Source organism: Ruditapes philippinarum, unplaced genomic scaffold (genome assembly GCF_026571515.1).
Source record: "Ruditapes philippinarum isolate M1 unplaced genomic scaffold, ASM2657151v2 ctg4219_1_1_1_1, whole genome shotgun sequence".
Lineage (NCBI taxonomy): Eukaryota > Metazoa > Mollusca > Bivalvia > Venerida > Veneridae > Ruditapes > Ruditapes philippinarum.
This window is the reverse complement of record NW_026857543.1, coordinates 81,900-106,154: the sequence shown is the minus strand read 5'-3', so window position 1 is coordinate 106,154 and position 24,255 is coordinate 81,900. Positions and strand designations below refer to the sequence as shown.

General features: G+C 31.5%; 1 protein-coding gene across 1 annotated transcript in view; it reads left to right on the top strand.

Annotated features, from left to right (window-relative positions):
• The first annotated feature begins 3,533 nt into the window (after positions 1-3,533).
• LOC132750113 (F-BAR domain only protein 2-like) overlaps positions 3,534-24,255 on the top strand; it is a 70,276-nt gene continuing 49,554 nt past the window's right edge. Inside the window, exons 1-10 of the mRNA XM_060740058.1 lie at positions 3,534-3,660; positions 8,640-8,731; positions 13,263-13,337; positions 17,061-17,202; positions 19,168-19,239; positions 19,793-19,873; positions 21,100-21,124; positions 22,138-22,217; positions 22,704-22,802; positions 23,712-23,808. Coding sequence (XP_060596041.1) covers positions 3,634-3,660; positions 8,640-8,731; positions 13,263-13,337; positions 17,061-17,202; positions 19,168-19,239; positions 19,793-19,873; positions 21,100-21,124; positions 22,138-22,217; positions 22,704-22,802; positions 23,712-23,808 — 790 coding nt within the window. The 5' untranslated portion in view covers positions 3,534-3,633. The remainder of the gene's footprint in view (positions 3,661-8,639; positions 8,732-13,262; positions 13,338-17,060; positions 17,203-19,167; positions 19,240-19,792; positions 19,874-21,099; positions 21,125-22,137; positions 22,218-22,703; positions 22,803-23,711; positions 23,809-24,255) is intronic.

Here is a 24,255-nt window from a genome sequence, read left to right as displayed (position 1 = left end):
GTAAGATATGATTTGTCAAACAACACAAATGAATGTATATTTGTTGAGATACTTTTGCCCCGGAATAAACCTATTATTGTTGGAACATTATATAGACCCCCTAAACAAACCGATTTCAATAAGTTTCTAGAATCAATTTTATCTAAACTTTCTTTCGAAAATGAAATATATATACTTGGAGATATGAATATATGCTTTTTTGATAACAAATCTGTTATATTCAGAGAATACTGCAGCATTTTGAGTTTATACAATCTTCAGCAAATTATAAAATCAGCGACACGAATTAGTTCTACGGGTTCTAGTCTTATAGATCACATTCTTTGCAATTATAAAGAACGAGTGTCTCAGTCTGGGGTTATCCCTCTTGGGTTAAGTGACCATTTTATGACTTTTTGTACAAGAAAGATTGTTAAGAATCCAGTTAATTGTCATAGATATGTTAATATACGATCGCTTAAAAATTACTCTAAAGAAAATTGGATCGCGGAGTTGACTCAAACAGACTGGAGTTCTTGCTTTTATTCTTTAAATGTTAATAACGCATGGAATAATTTTCAGAAAATTTTCACTGATTTATTAGATAAGATTGCTCCATTTAAGGAAATTAGACTTAAAAATCAAACTGAACCTTGGATAGATTCAAATATTCTAGATCTGATACATAGGCGAGAGAAAGCATATGCAAGGTATAGAAAAAGTCGTAATAATTCTGACAAGATTTTGTTCAATAAACTTCGCAATGAAGTACAACGATCTATAAAATTGGCAAAATCTGAATACTTCAAAGGGCAAATATTTGATAATAATAACGACAATAAGAAACTATGGCAGAATATCAAATCCCTTGGGTACAGTAACAATAAAAAAGAAAGTCCGAATATTGTTTTGTCGATTGATGGTGAAACTTATCACGATCCTTGTAGAGTTGCAAGTCATTTTAATAACTTCTTTACAAATATTGCATCTAATTTAGTACAGAAACTCCCGGCAGCAAAGAACTTTTATAGTGTGGCATCCGATACAATTAAGAATTTTTATAGGAACATATCACAAAAAGAGTTTCACCTTCATCATGTAAGTGAGGAGTTTGTATATAAAGAATTATGTAGTCTTAATATAAGCAAAAGCACTGGATTAGATGGTATCCCTGCAAAATTTCTTAAAGATGGTGCTGATGTGTTAAAAATCCCTATAACTTATATTGTGAATTCTTCAATAACAGAGGGGGTTGTCCCAGATGATATGAAAATTGCTAAAGTAAAACCTCTACACAAAAAGAATAGTAAGCTAGATGTCGGGAATTACAGACCAGTTAGTATTTTATGTATTGTATCCAAGATTCTAGAACGGGCCGTGTATGTACAATTTGAGTCATTTTTAAGAACTAATAATCTAATTTACGAACACCAGTCCGGGTTTCGGAAATCTCATTCAACTGACACATGTCTTATTTACCTACTTGACTATATCCGTACAAATAGCTCCAAAGGGTTACTCACTGGTATGGTTATGATGGACTTACAAAAAGCTTTTGATACCGTCAATCATGATATTTTGTGTGATAAATTAGATATATTAGGTGTCAAATCTATTTCTTGGTTTAAATCATACTTGTCAGGTAGGTATCAGAAAGTAAGTATTGGTAAAGTTTTTTCTGACTCAATTCCTATTACGTGTGGGGTCCCTCAGGGCAGTATTTTGGGTCCTCTTCTATTTCTCTGCTACGTTAATGACATGGTAACAAGTATCGATTCTGATTGCAAGTTAATTTTATATGCAGATGATAGCACAATATTATTTTCGCATAAGGATCCAAAAATTATAGCCCAAAAACTTGGAAAGGTATTGGAACGATGCTCAGATTGGTTAGTTGATAATAAATTATCTCTACACCTGGGCAAGACTGAATGTATGCTATTTGGTTCTAAATCGAAAATTAATAAATTACAAAATTTTTCCATTTCATGTAATGATCAAACAATAAAGTCTTCGTCTGAAGTTAAATATCTTGGTTTGAATATCGATTGTTACCTATCAGGAGATAAAATTGTCAAGAGCATTCTTTCAAAGGTGAATGGAAGATTACATTTTCTATACCGTTACAAAAATTGTTTATCGGAAGAAATAAAGAAACAGTTATGTCCTGCCCTTTTGCTGTGTCACTTTGATTATTCTTCATCTTCTTGGTACGAAGGACTGAGTAAGTCACTGAAGCGCAAACTTCAAGTAGCTCAAAATAAGGTTGTGCGCTTTATAAAAGACTACACTCCTAGGACTTCAGTGACAAATAAGGTTCTGTCCGATCTTAAATTATTAAATGTCAATGATAGAGTTAGACAGTTAAGACTCAACCACATTCATAAAGTTTATTACAACAAAAGCCCTTCTTATTTAAAGGAATTGTTTAAGGTTTGTAGAATATCCAATTTAAGATCCAGTAATTTTAATTTTGTTTTACCTCAAAATGATTCTTATGTTAAAAATACATTTTTCTACAATGCCATTAAAGACTGGAATTCTTTACCAGACAACATTAGATCAATTGACAATATCCAAACATTTAAAACGAAAGTAAAACTTTTTTTAAGTAATGAAAATGATAAACAAGTGAATAATATGTTTATTTATTATTAAATTGATGTGTAACTTATGATAAGGTTTTGAAAATGTGTATGTGTACTTGATATGTTTTAGTTTAAAAGAAATTTATTTCATTTTGTTTGTGTACAATGTACTTGTCTTATTATATTGAAAAATGTGTTTTGATTATTGAAAATTGTCATTAAGTTTAACTTCTTTATAACTCATTTATTATTATGTAAGTCAGTGTAATAATTTTACAGAAAATGGACCCCATTGGAAATAAGCTTTTAGCTTAATGGGCAATCCTAGGGTTACATAGAACATACTTATTAATTAATCTTATAGTTATTTTTGTGCATTTATGTGTGTGTTTTTATATATATGCAAGTTGATATCTGTGATAAAATTGTATGTGTATACATGTATGTCTATTCCCTGAATAAATCGATACGATCTTACACTGAACAAAACAAATATCCTCTATTTAAAGAAATATTTGAATATTCGGAAAATAGTTATATGTTATAAAACAAATCAATGTATAATATGTAAATAAAGACATGTAACAAAAGTATTTTCAAACTTTTGAATTGCTATAGCTAAAAGAAAAAGAAAATAAAGTAGATAGGCCCTATGGTTTCAAGCAGCAATAATTTCTCTTTTAGACTTGTTATTCTTATACATTCTTTAATTTCAACACGGGTTTATATTATTGTAATATAAATCCGTGATTTCAATGACATTAAAATCATAGTTAAGCTAGCTACTGTGAGAATGGATAACAATTAATCAAATGTAGTTAAATTGTCTTTGGCTGCCAGTTTATTTTATTCCAATAATTTGCAAGTATTTTTTAACATTTTGGTCAGATTTATTTTAATTAACTGTTCCTCGCTACAATTAAACCATCAAAGACCGAATTTTCGCGTACTGTATATTCAGCGTGAAGGGAAAGAGGAGGAAGTGTCGGGGCATGCGCAGTGATCCAAAACATTAGATTCGCCATTTTTTGATGATGTGAATAATATTGTCGATTAACTGTGGAAAATGACTACTTTTGCAGAAAGCTTCTGGGTTAGTATATTTAATAATCTTATTGGTTTCCAGAAATACCAGTTTAATGTTATGCACATCTCTAGATCGTCAGATAATCTTATGATAATCTTGCATATTAAATACCCCACCCACTGCGAATTCCAACAGGTTGCACATTATGAATGGGGGGAATACTCATTGCATTACTACTCTTCTTAACATCATTAAATGTCATTCTCTTGCAACTGTTTTATTGCAAGTTGGTTATATAGGCGATGGATTGTCTAATGGATTAATATATATTTTATAGAGATTTTCCAGATCATGCTGATGGAAGTCAGTTTTTGACATAAACTGATATTCAATTTCAAGAAAGATAACCGTTAATTTCATGAATTTTGACATATTTTATGAAAGTAGATTAATTTGTATTGATAATCTGACGACATTTAACATACTTTTTTGTCATTTGAAACAAGTTCGATCCTGGGTAACACCCTTGGGATTTTTTAGAAACTCTGTCAGGGTTTCCCACCTTCATAGAGGTATACTGGTATGAAACCCAGGTAATCATCGCATGTATCAGTGCTATACACTGGGCATGTTAAAGAACCAAGGGATCTATTCAATAAGAGCTAGGGACTGGTTCCCGGATTCCCTTATATCTCATAGCTGTCTCTAGTGTCTGCTGAGCCTGAGGTGAGGACCCTACTGGAAATAAGTCCTTGCACTTTCGTAGGCTATCCTTGACAGCCTGGTCTAAATAAAATCATTATCATCATCATTATGACATCAGCATTAAAGCAGTTGGGAATATCCAAAACCAACCCTCCCCGGTCCTCTGGACATATAAATTCAACTCTGTCCTTGAGTCACCACCATTTCTAATTATGTCTTAAAGTCTCCCTACATGTCTGTTAAGGCCTAAAGAAAAATTGTTTTGTTAGGGTAACATGCTCTCAAGGAATAGGTAGGGTAGGTTGGATTTTTTTTTTTTTTTTCACCAGTATAATTATTGACATTTGCTATTTTGTGCCTCCCGGGTGGCACAAATACATCTCTTCTATGTTTTCAAAAGACATTTTAGGTGTAACAAATTAAACAATCTTAAACTCTCGGCGTTCTGCTGTTTTGTGAAGACCACATGCCGTTTTACAAATATTGACGATGTGATCCGCCATTTTGTAACTAAGAGCGGTGATAAAACCTGTACCGTACCTCAATAATACGGTATTTTCATCGATTTTTTTTTGGACACGAAAAAAACGGTAGGGTCGGCGTATATTATTAGGTAGGGTTGGGTGACCCGAACAAAACAATTTTTTTTTTTTAGGCCTAAGTTAAACAATGATTGGATAGGTCTAAATGTGTGTCTGCAAAAAAGTTTTAACATAGAAGTTTGGATTATTTGAAAACATAGTGTTTTATAGTTAGCACTGTAACAATGCTAAAGGTAGCAAACCTTGATTGTTTACTAGTTCATGTACTGATGATGTAGTAGTAAAAAGTGAATTGTCATTCAAATTGTTTACTAGTAGTAGTAAAAAGTGAATAGTCATTCAAATGAATTTAATCAAATTGTAGTTAGTATGTTGCCATGTACAGAAGTTATTATTTATTTGGTACAAGTCAAATTTGATAAAATTATCAACTTGTTCTTTTGGACAATATTTTGAACAGATAAACAATTAAGGTAACTTTGGCTGTATTATTGCACTTTTTATTCTTATTATACTATTTTAGAAGATAACATATCCACTTGCTTTAATATAACCTTCAGTAAAAGAGAATTTGTTTTTGATTTGGCTAACAAGCAATTGTCAACAAAAAAAATCAAGTCATTCCATTTATTATATTTCAATAAGTACAGTACTGCAAACACAGATACTTCTTTAGCCATTTACTTGAAAACTTTCTTGCTTAAGTTTTATTTGATGCGGGCTTGACTGCAGATGAATTGGTTGTGCTTTCACCAGCAACATCCTCAATTGTCTAATTTTTTACAAAAGAACTAAATTCACCTTGGTGCAATAACGTAATGAATAAGTACTTCTAAATTTAATAGCAGTAATTCAGTTATTGCACTAAGTTGTCGTAATGGAGATCAATCAAATTGTGTGTGACTTTTCCCCATTTTAAAAGCAATTTGATCATGCTGCAATATGAAGAAAAAGGAACAATTACTTTAACTGAACAGATGACCACACCCTTGAAGTCTATTTGTCAATTATACCAAAATATAATTCTAAGACAATTAACTTGCAAATATTGACTAATAAATTGATACAGGATTACCTCCCCTAATGCCTAGTAATGGTTCAAATGTTCAGCCTTATTGTAGACAATGCATTGTTGCTAAGCTTTTTTGTTACCAGAAATTATTCTGCTATGCAACTTGTTTTGCGTACTAGCAGCTTCTTTTTAGTTCTTATATGTGTATTAGACTTTTTAAAGCAAAAATTGACCCATTCACTGGGCATAGCATACATGATGTACAGAAAAATGTACTGAAAAAGACTTGATAGATTGTTGAGTTGAATTATAGTATTATAAACATATTCTTATTTAATTTAAAATAAGAATTTTGTTAATTTGTATTTAATATCCAAGATATAATTGAAATGGTCACTTTAAATTATCTTGATGTATTATAAAATAAAATTAACATTGATATGTGTTCTCCTTTGGTATTTGATTACTTTTTTGTGAGAATTTTTTGTGTAAGTTACATTTTGTAAGACAGTTGATAATAGTATTACAGTTAGGATGACAGACCAACTAGATTCAAATGTCTGGCAAACTGAAATGTTATCATATCAAGTTATATGAATGGCCATATAAAAGTATTTGAAAGTGTTACTGATCAAAGAGATTGGCATAAATAGAAACCCTGAGTCTAATATAATAATTCAAATATGTACAATTTTTTTGGAGTTATTAAATTTAAAATACACCATTTATACTTAGTAAAGTTTTATGCAGTGGAAAAGAGTTTGTAATTGACTTGCAGAAAATACCATATCTAGGAAATTTGAACACTTAACATTTTCCACTAAGTAAGCGGATGACTTCCAACCACTGGCCTCTCACCATTGCTCGAATCCTGCCAGGGACTCTGCATTTTTTTATGTAAGGAAATTATTCAGCTGGTTTACGGAATGATGATTGTTTAACACGGATGCCTGCTTGTGTCTGAATGATCCACAGAGGGGCACCTGAGGTCTTTCTCATATATTCAAATATATCTTGTTAATTTCATTTTATTTCTTCAGTTTTTTTGTAACACATACTGGTCAGACATCTTTGTCTACTAAAGCTTGCATGGATGTACTCTGATTGATATAGAAGAGTTTCATATTTTTAATTCATATGGTACTTTCAATAATAGAATTCATAATACAATGTTTTATTTGTATAGATCATGATTTAGTGGAAAAATATTCTGAAAGGCCCAAGACTGGCAGGAGTGCTCCAGAGTCACTGAGACATTCTAAAAAAAATTTATAAAACATTTTCGTGCCAAGAAGGTCCTTAGCTATGTGCCTAAATGTAAAGTGTGCCTAAATGTAAATTAGGTTTTGGCTACAGTACTGCATTATATTAAAATTCTGAGTTATAAATTCAACTAACTTGTCCCAAAATTATGAAAAAATAGACTTTAAATATACCGATGAAACCCAGATATTTTACTGCAATCCAATTAGGTTATTTTGGAGACATTTTTATACATAAATGATACAAAAAAAATAGGAGACAATGATTGAACTCAATTATAGGAGATTGTTTCTGCTTGATACAACAGAACAGTAGAGAGGGCAATTACTTACGTGTTTGTAAACCACTTGATGTAATGGGAAAACATTGCACTCTCTTGAGGGTTTATATAAATAATACAACCCTGGGCGAATGATGGATACATCTGATTGTGTTTAATTCCTCAGAAAAAAAAGTTTTTGAACTATTGCCAGACCTATTCAGTATTTAGGACCCCCACAGTGTTGTCCAGTTTGAAAAACATTTGCGCACAGTAAAGTTTGTTAGTTTGTGTGCTACTGTACTCTCTATATCTCTATATCTTAATTCAGAAGGTGTATATTTAAATGTTCCGGTAGGAAGGTGATGAGATTCATATTTTATGCATGGATGACAGAGAAAAAATATAAAACTTGGGAGATTTTTTGTGACTGCTTAATAACCTGTAAATGCGTTGTTTTGAGCTATTGTAGACATGAAAATGAATTATGTATGATTATATTTCTTTCAGTTATGTAAGGTTATAAAGTAATCTTATTTCAAGAGAATTAGAAAAAAATTTGTTACAATATATTTAGTGTATTGAGTTAAAGAATACTGTAACTTCTGACAGAGCTGTTGTTTTATACAGTGCTAAATAATTTGTGAATATTGATTATATTATATACAACATAATTAAACAAGCAACATAATGGGATTAAGACATAAAATGAAAGGTCTAAGGAATGGACATAAGAAAGTTTCATTTGAACTACTTATATTGTTGGATGCAAAAAAGGTATATTACTTTCTGTATATATATGTCAAATATGTTATTAGTTAAGTTTAAGCTTGATAATGATGAAATTTTGCAACTGAAGTGAATCACTCTAGACTATAGAGTGGACTTCCTCGAAATAACCAGAACTTGTGTCATATGAAAATTTCATCATGACCCAAGAAAATTGCTCAAACCCATAATGAGGCAGGCATCGTAGCCACTAGGCCACTCCTCCCCTAAGTCAAGTAGATTTGGTGATACAATAAAATATCAATTTTTACTTTGCAGGCTAGTATGTATAGATGTAAGACTGATCACTGTAAGGATCTGAAAGAAATTTTCTTTTCTAAATTTGCAAGATTATTTCTTTAATGTTCTTGTGTCAAAACAAATTCTAATGTTCTTCCAGAATTCTCTTTCTAGAATAAAAAATACATTAATAATAGCATGAAATATTGGTTGAATACAGCAAATCTGTTAATAGAATTTGTGTTGTATGTTTCAGGGAGGGAAGAACAATGGATTTTATGTGTTATATCATAACATGAAACATGGTCAAACATCTACTAAAGATCTTATTGACTTCCTTCGAGAAAGGTTAGTACAGAATTGTTGTTTTCTTAAGGTAAATGTGTTAATTATTTAAGTATACATGTATTTCGTAAATGCAGTTTTATATCCCAAGTGACTAGAACTTTAAATTAGAAAAACATTTGCTACTAAATTGCTAAAATTTCTGAGGAATTTTAATAAGTAATATGAATAATGGTATGTAAATATTTTAACTGGGTCATAGAAACAAAATTAAAACAAAATAGCTCCTTTTAATTTCACATTATACTGTCATATTTGATGTCATTACAAAATGTCAACATTCCTGATGTCAAAATGTAATTCATCAAAGTTATATTTTACTCAGTTAGAGAACCCTTTTCACTTAATAAAAAAAAAAACAGAAAATAATAAACCCAAACTAAAATTTCTGTAAGACATATAATAGAAAGATGTTTGATATTTTATATATATTAACTCCAAATGTTAAACTATAAGGGGGCAGTAATGTAATTGTGTGTCCATGAAAGCAATAAATAAGTGGGTAATTAGAGAGAGTTTAAGATACTTCTCTTCTCATAAAAGTCGTCACTAATTGGCAAACTATTCACTTTTCTGTTTTCATTCACAACAGTGGCTTTGATGAACTGTTTTTATTGCAAAACTGCTTATTTTGAAAAATTCTCTTCTTAACAGTTAACCCCATCACTGGCTGGATTGAATAAGGTTCATTAATTATTGAATTTACTTAATAAGTTGGTATAGAAAGAAGGGGGTGTTGTTCCCATGTCATATGGTCTACAATTTGTATTGAAGTTTGAGAATAGCCTTGGGGTATTACATTTTGTACCTTGCACATTGAAAATACAGTGGTCATTTGTCTAGTTTAAGCTAATTTGACTTTGAGGAGTAAAATTGAAGTTTGAAAAGTTCAAAATACACTTTAAAAAAACAAATGACTCACTGTCTAAAGTGTACAACGCTAATTCTGTCATAGGCCACAAATGTATAATAAGAACATAGAAAATACATTGTACTGATAGTTGAACTTGGAGAAACAATAAAATAAATTAGAAATATCCAAAGTGCAGTAACAATTTTTATTATATAACACAAATATATAATATTATGTAATGTGAAAACAAATATGATTGAAGTCGTTCGGTTTTTACAACTTTGATTAAAGTTCATTGACTCCTGTAAATTAAGGAATATACAGTCTGGTTAGCTCAATGGGCAATGTATTAGTTACACTGTGAATTGGGTGTCCAGACAGTGGAGGTCACTTCTGATGTGATTGATCATGAGATACTTTCTACGGTCATTCTCACTGTACCTCTGCTCTGGCATGTACATAAGTTCACAGTTCCTTGCGAAAGTAAAAGCAATGAATAAGTATTGGTATACAGCTTGACAGCCTGCCAGGGAATGCTGTAGTGGCCAAACTGTGCTCTGGAAAACTAATTGTGGCTTACTGCTGTGATCCAGAGGCTAAACTACCACCAAGTTTAGGACAGCTTTTTCAAAGATGTTGGTTTTCCAAAGTGCACACTTTTGCCAGAAATGAGGCACAAGACGTTTTAAAGTAAAGCTCATAGGTGGCCATATTTCAGTAACAGTATCAATTGTGCTACATCTCTAATTGGACATTTTCAGCTATGTAACAAGTATAGCTGATTGTTGCTTTATTTATTATTTGAAATTTTATCATATTTGATTACACTACAAAGGGAAGGCAAATCCATCTTTGCAGAATTAGCTGTGTAAGGTTAAACTGTTTAAAATCTAGACAAAGATAATTATAATACAGTCAAGGACAGAGAAATAGTAGTTTGTATATGTTTAACCTGGTCAATATATACAATGTACAATAACCTAGACATTATTAATAATATACATACAGTATCTATGTGATAAAACAGGGAGTTTGTGATAACAATGATAATTTTGTTTCTGTCTTGTTTGCAAAACATAGTCATCTAAAAATACATGTAAAAATTACCTATTTATATATACATAAGTCTGATAAATTAATCAAAGTTAATAGAGTAATTGTTTGAAATAGTGTTCATTAGATAGTCATTGAACATATAGATATATTATTAATAGTAGCCAAGTTGTTAACAGGTCAGACTAGTAATTGAAGGATTGCTTGGCCTTCAACCCACGTCACCGACATGATGTTGTCACTTGGACATAATACTTTACACTCATTGCTCAGCTCAGTACGTGTTAATTCCAAGAACAGATTCAAGACTGTGTCTGTAAGCTTATAGCTACTAAAATGAATTCTGTATAAACTGACTATTGCAGTATTAGGGTATTTCAATTGATCCAATTTTGCTCAACGGACGAACAAAAAATGAAAAATATTATTTATGTAATATGCAGTCTTGAAGAGCTTTTATTGCCAGGTTCACTTTTTCTGATCGTTATTTACTAAGGGTGTTAAAAAAATTATTAGCTTTTTGAAGCAGTTTTCCATTAATGATTTTAAATTTTTATCTGTGCTTACATATTTTGCAATGCTATCAAGTGTGAAACAAAATAGTTACAATTTTTTTTATATGAAAATGCTTTTTCTTTAACTTTATGTTGAGAGACAATCATTATTCAGGACTATTATGAAACAGCACAGATGACATTGTTTGTGACACCTACGGTGACATCTTAGTATCATTTTGACTTTACCTGTAGGCTGTATCAAGACAAGGTCAAAAGTGACTAAAAAGATGTCACAACAGATGCCTAGAAATGTGTGTGTGTTAGAGACAATTTTAGTCCATGTTGGCTGATATGTAACATTGTTCTTGTATGATATGTAACATTGTGGTTGTATCTGCCATTTGTATTGACAAGAAGTGCATTTAAAGTAAAATAATCCCCCTCCCTTGAAAATTTGTCTCCCAAAAAGACAAGGATATTGTTTGATTTTGAATTGTCCTAAATCTTCTTAACCCTTTCCCCCATGAGCATAATTATTGTGAAAAATGGCCATTTTCACTGAAAAGCCTCCTCTTACAAGTTCAAACTGCTATGAAACTATGAAAAATGCTTCAATACTAATCAAACTTGGCACAAATGTTGACTGGACCATTGCCTTTGTAACGACATGCTCAGTCTTAAATTTCCTGTTACCATGGCAACGAGGGGACATCTCAAAATTGCCAAAAATCACTATTTTGCCTCGAGTTTTTCCATCAAAATTTATTTCAAAGTGCTGCAACTTCTCAAGGGATTGAGATAGAGTCAAAGGCTTTTCAGCGTTGGTTACACGTTACCTTATGATCGACCTGGGGTCATTTTAAGCCTCTCACAAGTCCAAAATTTTCTTGGCGATGAGGGGGACTCCGCCCCCCTTCAAACCCCCCAAACAGAAGGGGGCACATCCCCCTTCTGGCAACCCCCTGATGTATCTTTTGGATGGGGGGCGGCGCCGAAAAAGTGCTCACTTTTTTTAGCAACATTTCTCAAACGAAAACATGTGTTTTGGGCCCAAATAGGACATTTTTTCACTATTTCAGGCCTAAAAAGGGGGGGGGGGTCGAAAGTGCGTTGTTTCGCGTATATATGAGGTAAAGGGTTAAAGTGTGTGTGTATTTTCATGAAAACTTTGTCCATACACAAAGCAATTTTCGGAAATAAAGACAATTTTCTAGAGTGTTCATGTGTCAAAATAGTGGGCAGCATATGTTTATGTTACTATATAGGATCACATATATAAAGTTGTTTGTATTGATTAGAGATATATTTTATACCATTATACATGTAGCAGATATTTTTTACCATGAATATTTTGAACTTGTGTTTACAATTCAACTGAGACCACTTTTGTCATACAAACTCTTTTGTTTAATTTATCACATTAAACTTGAGGATGATTTACAATTCAAATATTTGATAAATTGTTATTTGTGAGCGTTGAAGGTTAAACATCATCCTCAGTGCTGAAGAGCTAAATTCTACAAAAAGTCAGGTTTGAATAGAAATGAAGAAAACATTGTCTTTAGGTAAATAGACTTAACTTTCTAGATGACTACAAGGCAACCAGCTTGGGGAAAGACACTTTACCTTACTGTTCAGTCTATCCAGGCTCAATCCTTTTGGCTGCTAAATTTAAGAAATTCCTAAAAATAAAAAAATGGAACAGATCAAAATTCAAAGAAAATGTTGTAAATTACCTAAACGTACAGATAACTATGATTTAACCTGCAGAATTTTTTGAAAGGAATTGTTAAGCTTCCAGTTTTAGAACTGCCAGTTACCATTTTAGGGCATATCAAGGTGAACTATAATTTAACCTGCAGAATTTTTTAAAAGCATTTGTTAAGCTTCCAGTTTTAGAACTGCCAGTTACCATTTTAGGGCATATCAAGGTGGAAAATTAGTCAGTCTTTAATAAAGAGCCTGGTCAGACCAAAAAGATGTGTCTGTGCAGTCTTGCCTTGATCTTTACTGCTGGCAAAGGCTAGTCACTTTTGGTTCAAGCACCCAAAAAATTAAGTTTCAACAACATTGATCAATAGCGAGCAACATTTAAATAAATAATGATGACAATGCATTTTGAAATTTTCAGTTGTCAAGTTGAAGAGACATATAGTAAACTATTGACAAAATTGGCGAAAGTTGCTGCTAACAACACACATGTAGGGTAAGTTAGTTATGTTACCTAATAGAATTAGTTAACTTGCAGCTTGTCTTAGTTATTCAATTAAGAAAACTGTTTCAGTGTAACATGAAAACTATGTCACTCTTTATCCCATACCCCAACCATCTTGTTAAAAAGTGCAATTTTACCTGCATACAAATCTTTATTTGTAATTGTGCTTTTTAATTTGCATTTTGATTGATTTTATTTGTTTGTGCTTAGTCAAGAAGAGTTTTTATGCATTCATTCCAAAATTTCCTTTTTACTTTTGTTAGATGATACATTTTTTTATAGTTTGTTTTTCTGAAGGGAAATGGACTGTTTTGGCTTGATTGCACTTATTTTACATGTACATCTTATAATTTATTTACTTCTTCTTAATGGATGACATGATGTTAAGTTCATATTGGATTTAGTGATTGTTTCTATCTATATATATATTTGTTAACCAGGTTTTCAATTTTGAAAATCCTGGTTATTAGATTGGGGTATGGCGGGCGGATGGGCGGGCGGGCGTCAAACGAAATTGTGTCCGCTCTGTAACTCTTTTCAACCCTTTGAAGAATTTTGATGAAACTTCAGACAAATGTTTACCACATCAAGATGACGTGCAGAACGCATGTTCCGCATGGCTGGCTCCAAGGTCAAGGTCACAGTGACATTAACATTGAAAATCCTGTCGCGCTCTGTAACTCTTCAACCCTTTGAAGAATTTTGATGAAACTTCAGACAAAATGTTTTACCACATCAAGATGACGTGCAGAACGCATGTTCCGCATGGCTGGCTCCAAGGTCAAGGTCACAGTGACATTAACATTGAAAATCCTGTCCGCTCGTGTAACTCTTCAACCCTTTGAAGAATTTGATGAAACTTCAGACAAATGTTTACCACATCAAAGATGACGTGCAGAACGCATGTTCCGCATGGCTGGCTCCAAGGTCAAGGTCACAGTGACATTAACATTGAAAATCCTGTCGCTCTGTAACTCTTCAACCCTTTGAAGAATTTTGATGAAACTTCAGACAAATGTTTACCACATCAAAGATGACATGCAGAACGCATGTTCCGCATGGCTGGCTCCAAGGTCAAGGTCACAGCAGAACGCATGTTCCGCATGGCTGGCTCCAAGGTCAAGGTCACAGTGACATTAACATTGAAAATCCTGTCCGCTCTGTAACTCTTCAACCCTTTGAAGAAATTTTGATGAAACTTCAGACAATGTTTACCACATCAACTGAATGACGTGCAGAACGCATGTTCCGCATGGCTGGCTCCAAGGTCAAGGTCACAGTGACATTCAACATTGAAAATCCTGTCCGCTCTGTAACTCTTCAACCTTTGAAAGAATTTTGATGAAACCTTCAAGACAAATGTTTACCACATCAAAGATGACGTGCAGAACGCATGTTCCGCATGGCTGGCTCCAAGGTCAAGGTCAAGCACAGTGCAGAACGCATGTTCCGCATGGCTGGCTCCAAGGTCAAGGTCACAAGTGACATTAAAACATTGAAAATCCTGTTTACATGATTTTAACTTGATTTGGCAGTCAAAGGTCATATCATCTTTGGAGGTAATTTAAAAAAGATATGATATATTATTTCATGTCTACTTTGTAACTTGTCTTTCATTATACAGAATTATCAATATAATTATAGTGAACAAATTCTTCTGTGCTGAACTCGTCCTACATTTTCTCAACGGATTTTTGTTCAAACTTTCACAGAAGCTTTGTCATCAAGCACCTGGCACATATTGTCGGGTTTTTGTGATTGGATAGTTTTTTACCTAAATTATGGCCCTTTGTTTTTTTTCCTTATACATAATATTATAGTGAACACTTCTTCAGTGGCAATTCCTCCTACATTATTCATGTTTTACATTGCACATAGTTACATTGTTTGTTGCTTGTATTTTGTATTTCAAATACAACATATTTATCTACAATGGTGATAATTGAAAACCTGGTTTCATGGCATTGCCATGTTTCTTGTTTAGTTTTTATGTCTGATAAAAGATTATACAGTAAAAATGTCTAGTTGACAGGTTAGGTAGATACACTACTTATTATAGTCTGCTATCCGCCTTGGTTTGTAGGAGATGAGAAATATAGACATATAGAGAGAATGGTGCCAAATAAAAACTTGAAATCAATACCTCCCACAGAACAGGAATCACCTTCAGCTCTTAGGTCAAACTGGTTAATGTATAAATGTACAGTAAAACATGCTATATAGTCCACTCCTTGGAAAGTTTTTGTTTGGCCATTTCATGATTGAAACTTAAAATGATGGTGCCAAGTACTATTGATATTTCTTCCTTTATTAGAGACAGAGACACAAACGTCTCCTGTTCTTTAATTCAAGCTGGTAAATGTTGTATAGTTCACTCCTTTTAAGTTTTATAGCCATTTTATGATTAAAACTTTAATATTGGTGCCAAATGCAACAGATATTTATACCCCCAATAGAGATGGAATCACTTGCAGTTCAATCTGATTAATTTATACAGTTGAACCTGCTGTACAGATCACTTCTTGGAAGTTTTATAGCCACTGAACCATTTTATGATTCAAACTTAAGATAACAGTGTCAAATACTTATATTTAAACATTCAATAAATCACATTAAGCTCTTACTTTAAACAGGTCACTGAATACAGACAGACTTGTTTTATTGAATATCCTTTTAAAATAATTTTATGTCAACTTATAAGTGAATAAGTAATTTATGTGTGGAAGAATGCTCAAAAAATTTAAGATATACAATTTAACCTGTCCATTTCCAATTTAACCTGTCTATGAAATGGACATATACACTATAAGGCAATATAGTTTAAACTTTAACTAAACTGTAAGAAAACAGAATATTTATTATCTATGTATTCATATCTAAAAAAAGTATTGAAGGGGAACTGTAACTGTTACCATAAAACTATGTTCATTTCAAAGCAGATTGATTTTACAGTAAAACTAATTTAATTAGATCAATAAAGAAGTTGAGATAAGTAAATGTTGGTATATAGTAAATGAATGGCCTCTTGTGAAGAAATTGTGCAGTGTCATCTGTCTGGATAAGATTGGAACAAGTCGATAAATGACTTGTAAATGTCTGGCTGATCCTGTATTGTAATCAGTAATTCCGTTGATCTAATAAGCTTCAGTGGTGACCCTTCCCTATATATATGTGACATCAGTTTCAATATATGTGACATTGGTTACATCAGTTTCCTCGGGGAGGGCCATCGATAATGTTTCGAAAATGTCTTATAACTTGTGCTGTAATCTTGTAATCTTATTACTTGTTATAACTTCTATTTCTTGATTGAATTTTCACCCTGATATGCAGAACTTGTATGATAGACTAAATTTACTTTTCCTTTAAATTTGGGACTGACCACTGTTGATTTAAGGGGTTCCAGGATTGTATAAGTGTATAACTAAATTTTAATAGCCAATTAGGTAAGACTTAACATCAGTACAGGTTTTAAAAAAGCTCAACATTCATAATAGACCTTTAATTACCTTGTTGAAAGCAAGAATTATTTAACATCTTTATTTACATATATATTACATGTAACTGGCCAATTTTAGATAGAGAAGGTATATGTACATTGTACTGTTTTAAGAAGGTAAAGATATCTACAGGATCCATATATCTTTTCAGTGGAAAAAAATGATATAAATTCCATTGATGTGTAAAGTATAAATTATCATATTTATTTTCCAGAACTTTTGCACCATTTTGGAATATATTGAAGACCTTGTCAGAGAAGCTGGCCAGTTTACACATGCAGCTTGTGCATACATGGTCTGACCTCATTAAAGACATTGTCAGATATAATGAGGACCAACATAGACGTCATAAAACTGTAAGTTTACAAACATAACAACTAAAAAGAATAAAACTTCTCTTTACAAAGCAGCTCACCTGCAGCTTACCATTTTTGTTTGTTCAAATAAAACTCTAAAATTGTTCAGTACTGAGTATAAATGTTCTCAAGTGCCAAAATTAAGTGATTTAACTCAACCTGAAGGACTTACTGTCCTCAGTAATGATTTATAACTTATCCAAATAAAAAGAAATTTCTCTTACTTATCTACTTATCAGTGACTGGGGAGAAATATGGTGAATATTCCGACATATTTTTACATAATACATGAAATATTTTGACAGGATCGTAAATATGGGTCTTAAATTAAAGATATATATGTGAATTTTTGAATATACTAAGTTTTCTTATTTGATGTCATGCTGCTTTAATACTAACATGTTCCAAACCAATCTAGTTTCATGAAAATATGAGAATATGATGAAATAAAATTGTACAAAGTAGCAGATTTGGTCACTAAAGTTATACTATATACATAGAATATTTTTAGACTGGAATGCAAAGAGGCTAATTGAGTTTGAAATAATCATACTCTGCAACTTAAAGCCCTTTTTTTTGCTTTAATATTCTCCAAATTTGCAATCAATAAACTTTTGTTATGATAAGATTCCAGGTTTATGACATCTAAACAAATACTCAACATTGTTTTGCATTATCCTTTACTTTTAAGCTTAATTTTGGCCTTTTCATTTTCTTTAAAGAATATTTTGTTTCTTTGAAGGTTTAGCAGCATAATGAATATGATTATGAATTTGAATGTTTAGTTTGTCTTAAATAAAAACAAACTAAAAACAGAACATTAAACTTGTCTTAATCTGATTCTCATGACATAGTTTCTTTCAAAATATTTCACTCCCACTTATAACAGTATAATTGGCATCTGAGAGCTCTTGAAAGTATGAAATTACAATACTGCACTTTTCATGTTGTTTCTGTTTTTTAATGCATTTGCAAATTGCATAAAAATTATGCAGATATGTTTAATTTGCTCCGACAGCGGAGAGATAGAATTAGGAAAATTGGCAGTGTTAGATTTGATGGATGAGTCATCGGGTTATCCGTTTATTCTCTGAATTATTCATGTCATCTGTGTTTTCAATCATTTAATGGAAACCAATTATATCCCATGTTTTTTATATTGAAATGCTTCTGGTTAGAGCAGAAAGTTTGAATAATTTTCCTCCAATATAAAGAAAAATGCATGCTTTTTTATAAACATGTAGCTTTTGACTCATCCTTGAAATTTATTGGATGTTGGTTTGTTAGTATGATATTTACGTAATGAGTAAAATACTACATGTATAAAAAAGATTTTGACTTAATTAAGTTTTAAAGAATTTACTTATTTTCTGCTTTTCAATTATAATTGAAACTTTCTTGTGCAGAATTTGTGTAATAAATATGTGCTATCTGTAATTTAGACCTTTTGTTCATTATAGGTGCTGTCATTTTAATATCAAATGCTGAAATTGTGCAACATACAAAATGGCACTGTCTTGATATAAAAAGCTTAATTAGCTTGTCTGTTTTAAAGAAAAAGTTGAGTTATAATAAGAGATTGCTGTGCCATTGTGCAAGAATTTAAATGTAGCTCATTATTCATTAAAAGATAATTTTATAAACATGAAAGTTGGAATACTTGTTTCTCATGAGATGGGGCAGTTGTTAGACAAGGGGCATAATTCTAAAAGCTGTATTTTTCGAGTTATGCTCCTTTTTAATTTAGATTTTTTGTCCAGATATGTTATTTAAAGAGTCAATTACTGGTTATGATAGTCAAAACCTTTTAATACCTTAATAGAAAAGCATTGCACAGACTGCAGTGCTCTTGTGTTTAATTTTTGTTGCAAAGAAAGTTTGATGAATAATTGCAATTAATTAAGCAAAAAAAAGTTTTAAGCTTTATGTTACATAGAATATTTATGAATTTTCTATATATTGTAGATGAAGGAGGGAGAGTCGGGCACATTAGAAGTTGTACAGTCCATACAGACTACAACCACAGCACTACATAGGGTAATTGAATACTAATAAGTCTAATTATCTTCTTTATTTAAATATGTGAAAGTAACATCTTGGCCTTTTATTCTTTTACACAAAAGAGCTGTCCATGTCATAGGTCAGCAAGCACAGTGGTTCTACTTGGGTGTTGCATAAACCGGCATCTGAGGTCTTCATCCACCATGATAGGTGGATTGTGGCCATATGACTTTCATAATGTTGAGATGATAAAAAACCCATAAACAGAAAAAGGAACAAACTATTGCCATCAAAGAAAGAAATGCCAAAAAGATCATAAGTTTTCAACCATCTTTATATATACATTATATATCTAAATTTCAAGATTAAACATTTGTTTATTTTGGTTTTGCTGCAAAGAGATGTTTTGTTTTAGTGATCAGTATACAAATTTTAGTGGAATAACATACATAAGTGTAAACAATGGCTATTTAAAAGTTGATTAATACATGCCTTGTTATTGATGTATATGATATTTAGGCAATATGCTACTGGTTTGTTGTAGCAGATACAAACATTAACTTATTATGTTCCCTTTGTTGTTTTCTAGGCAAAAGAAATATACCACACAAGATGTTTAGAATTAGAAAGATTAAAAAGAGAAAATGCCTCACCAAAAGATATAGAAAAGGTAAACGCTCTGATCTGTTTGAGTTTACATTGGAGATCATTAAATTTTTATATGTTTGAAAAATACGACGCTTAATATGCATGAGTTCTTTTAGTTAATTTATTATTAAATTTTCAACTTAATCATTGTTCTGGATTTTAAATTGGAACAAGAAAAGAATAAAATGGTTTTAAATGAGCTGAGAAAATAAGTAAACTGAAAGTGACATTATGCCCATCCAAGTGTATATAGTGAGTGAATATGTGAATACATGTATATAAATAAGTTTTCATTTTGCAAAAATTCCTTTTGATTTAATATTTATATATTAAAACAATAAATAACGCAAAGATCCTAAAGAAGTTTCTGTAAATATCCATTAGAATTTATGTGTACCGTTCAGTTTATAAAAAGAGTAGGGCAGTCTTTTTATATTTAAGGCAGATTTATAGATTTATCCTAAACATTTATGAATATCACCTGCTGGTCAAACACCATTTTAACAGTCAATCTTTTGAAATATAAAGTCAATTCAGCTCAACTTGACTCTGAAAATATGAGCATAATGTCACTTGAAGTAAAGGAAGTCCAGTGTCTTGTCTTCAGACTTTTTTCCTCCTCTTATAAGAATGATGTTGAATCTTGGAGGACAAGAAAACCTCCATTTCACAGGGTCACACGACTAACCGAAATACCGTAATACCCCCGGAATACTAGATAACAGATATAAGAAAGTCGAAATACCTGTAATTGATCAATAATCCCTTAATTAAATACTTTGTGTCATAATTCTCGTATTAGCCTAATCTTCAGTGTGTACTGTACAGTACGAATAATTTGCCTTTCTTTGGAGTTATTAACAAAGACAAATAACTTGCAGATTGTCGACTGTATCTGCAATTGCAAATTATAACAGTTTTCGTCTTTTCAAATTGTCTGTGAGTCTTTACATGCTACTGTCTGTATAAGTGAGCACAGTATACCTGGATTAAGAGCTTTTTTCTGCATATTGATATATGTCCATGACACCAGCATAACCTGGACCCTTTTTGAGTTAAATTTTTCAAAGTTCAGGAAATTTGACCATTTCTAAGTTATTTTTATATTAAGACATTAGGTACAGAGTATTTGTATTTTAGGCATATGTAGTGTTTTTGTTGAAATTTATTGTAGTTTCTATAGAAAATGTATTGTTACATTATATTATATACATTAAAGTCATAAAATGTTTACATTTTCTATTTCAGTCTGAAACTAAATATAAAAAAGCAAGTAAGTAGAATATTTCATATCAATTATTTATGAGTGCAGGATATTCAGTTGGGATGTTGAGATGTTTCATTCGGTTGACCATTCATTTATTACCTAGCATTGACATCTCATGGCTTTAATACATAAATATACCACAGTTTCAAGAATGCTTCAATATTTCTTAATAATATTGATATACAAACAATTGTAATCAAACGCATAAAAATGCTGAATAAAATTTTTTTTAAATATAAAGAGCTTATTGCAACTTTGGGCATAATTTGTCTTTAAGTTCATTAATCCACTATGACTGTTTGACCTTGAACCTTTGATATAATGTTTTATATAATTGTTATTTACCTATTTACTTACTGATTTTCCCAAATGAATTATCCAAACTTCTATTCTTTAATTTTAAAGGTCAATCATATGGAAAATTTTGTGTTCGTTCAGTCAACAGTACAGAGCTGGATCATATATCTCTTATGTGCATGTCAAGTTGGCTCTATACTAATGGCAAATGGTTTGACAGTTTTGCATTGTTAACCATGAGCCTGCTGGAACTGAATATGGCTAGTCTTTGCCACTTGTATATAAAGAATCAAACTAGTCTGTACATCCATGTTGTCTATCCAGTCTCTATACTGTTGGTTGGTCAAGTTTTGTATTTTGATATTGAAATCCCTTCAACTTGGAATGGGCTGCTCCAAATTCAAAGCAGGGTAAATTCATTATTCAAATTCAACAGGTTAAGGGTTAAAAAGGTTAGTTTATAATGATATATGGGTTTATCACTGTGTTTGTTTAAGTTCATTGCAATGCTGTCCTGTAATCTATTTCCATTTGTAGGATAGCTGCCAAATAAACGTTATTGTCCATGTTCTTGTTGCTTTTAAATTGATTTAATTTTGTTATGTCATTCTTAAACTTTTGGTTGTATGAAATAGTATAAATAAATTAATATTAGATGTTGGCCTACAGTGCCTTTTATTATTAGCAGTTTTCATAAAAAATGTTTTAAATTGATTTTGCAGAGGAAGAATACAAAAATTTAGTAGATAAATATGCTACTATTAGAGAAGATTTTCAAAATAAAATGGTTGATTCTTGTACAGTAAGTAATTTTTCTGTCACATGTATTTCTAAATTCACCATTTTAATAGTGACAATTAAAACAGAGTAGTTAAAGCTGCTGATTTCTTGAGTATTATAATGAAATGTTAGCATGGCTATTCAAAGAATTGGTAAAGCTAGTGTACTCACCCTGGCGTCAGTGTCTCACTTTCGTTAAGTCTTTGCTGTGCGATTTGGTATCTTCAAAACTACTGAGTGTATTGGGTTGAAACTTCACACACTTATTTGAGAGTAGATTAAAGGTCACTGTCCAAGGTCCATTACTCTGTTCTATCTGATGATGGTATACATGCTTAGCTTTTCAGTTAGTAATTACTTTTAAAATCCTAACATCCACATCATTTATCCAGATTGAAAGAATACGGTGATATTTTTAGAAGTCAATTATATGACAATTAGGACAAAATGAATAAAACTTGTAATATAAAGTGACATTACTATTTGTGTGTTATTTTGTTACTTTCAGCATTTCCAAGAGTTGGAAGAAGAACATATATGTCAAATGAAAGATTTTATAGATACCTATGCAAGAGCTATGCAGAATGAGCATGTCCTCTTTGGACAGGTGAGTACAGAATGGGATATGTTTTAAGAGGAAGGGATTTTTAGATCTAAACAAAATGTTTCAGTATAACCCATGTAAGGCCATTATAAATATTGCTTGACAATGGTGTACTTGGGCAGTTTCTCAATATTTATGATAAAAAATATAATTTATATAATCTTGTTAAATCATAATGAAACATAACATTAGAGCAGATTACAACCTTAGCACATGACCAACTTACACCTGCAATATTGAGCGAGGTCATACTTAAAATCAAGGCAGTTTAGGGCAGTTTAACACGACTACTGTTCACTATGTAATTTCAAAATATATTTTGTTACAAATTTCAAAAGTTCGATACTCTATTTTTCACAAGTCACAAAATAAAATGTTGAAAAATATCATGATCATGTGTTACCTGAAGCATTGCCTAAATATGCAATTGATATTATTATATTGAATATACAAGTCAAAAATGATGATGCCCATGTGGTATTGAGTGCTTCTGCTCAATACCAGTGTTTAGATAGATTTATGAACAGTTTGAAATGTTCCATTTGATTTGTTACTCATTGATAAGAGAACAATAGTTGATATTTGTCTATGTGCTTCATGCTCCTATTACGATATCATTTGGCTTCTATTTTGTTATCATCCTGCTTCTATGTTGATACCATTCTGCTCCTGCTCTCCTCTTTTGATATCATTCTGCTTCTATATTGATATCATTCTGCTCCTCTTCTGACATCATTCTGCTCCTATTTTGATATCATTCTGCTCCTATATTGATATCATTCTTCTCCTTTATTGATATAATTCAAATTGGTAACAACATTCAAAACTAGTTAGCAGGTCAACTACATGTGTACAGACATGTTGATACACATGTTTATATTTTTGCAAATGGATTTGGAATTTTATTTCCAGGCACAAGAGGAATTTAGAACTAACTGTGATTCATTAACTGTACAGAAATTGTTAGAAACTTTTATAGATGTTAAATCAACAGGCAAAGAAAAACCAGGTCAGTATTTTGTGGTATTTTCATGAATTATCAGTGGCAATAATGACTTCTTGTGCACATATTTTATGAATTGCTCTTTAAAAATGCTTCTTTTCTACATATCATCCATGACACCGTGACCATTTTAAATTCATTGATTAACTAGTACAGACATTAACATAGTTATTTTGAGAGTAGTTAAAAGTATTTAGCAGTACTAAAAGAGGCAATAGTAAAATATGTAAATAACCATTAATGACTTATAAATATATACTGCTTATACAGCAAACAATTGCTTCTTAATTAAGTATGTATTTAACTATATTTACATTCGCTTCTGCATTCATTTCTGTAATTTACTGTTTAACATGCTGTAAATTCAGAAATTTTCATGAGTGATTAAATTTCAGTATTTTGTAAACTGAAGATTTCACAAAAATAAGTTTTGCTATGTATCCTGTAAATTTA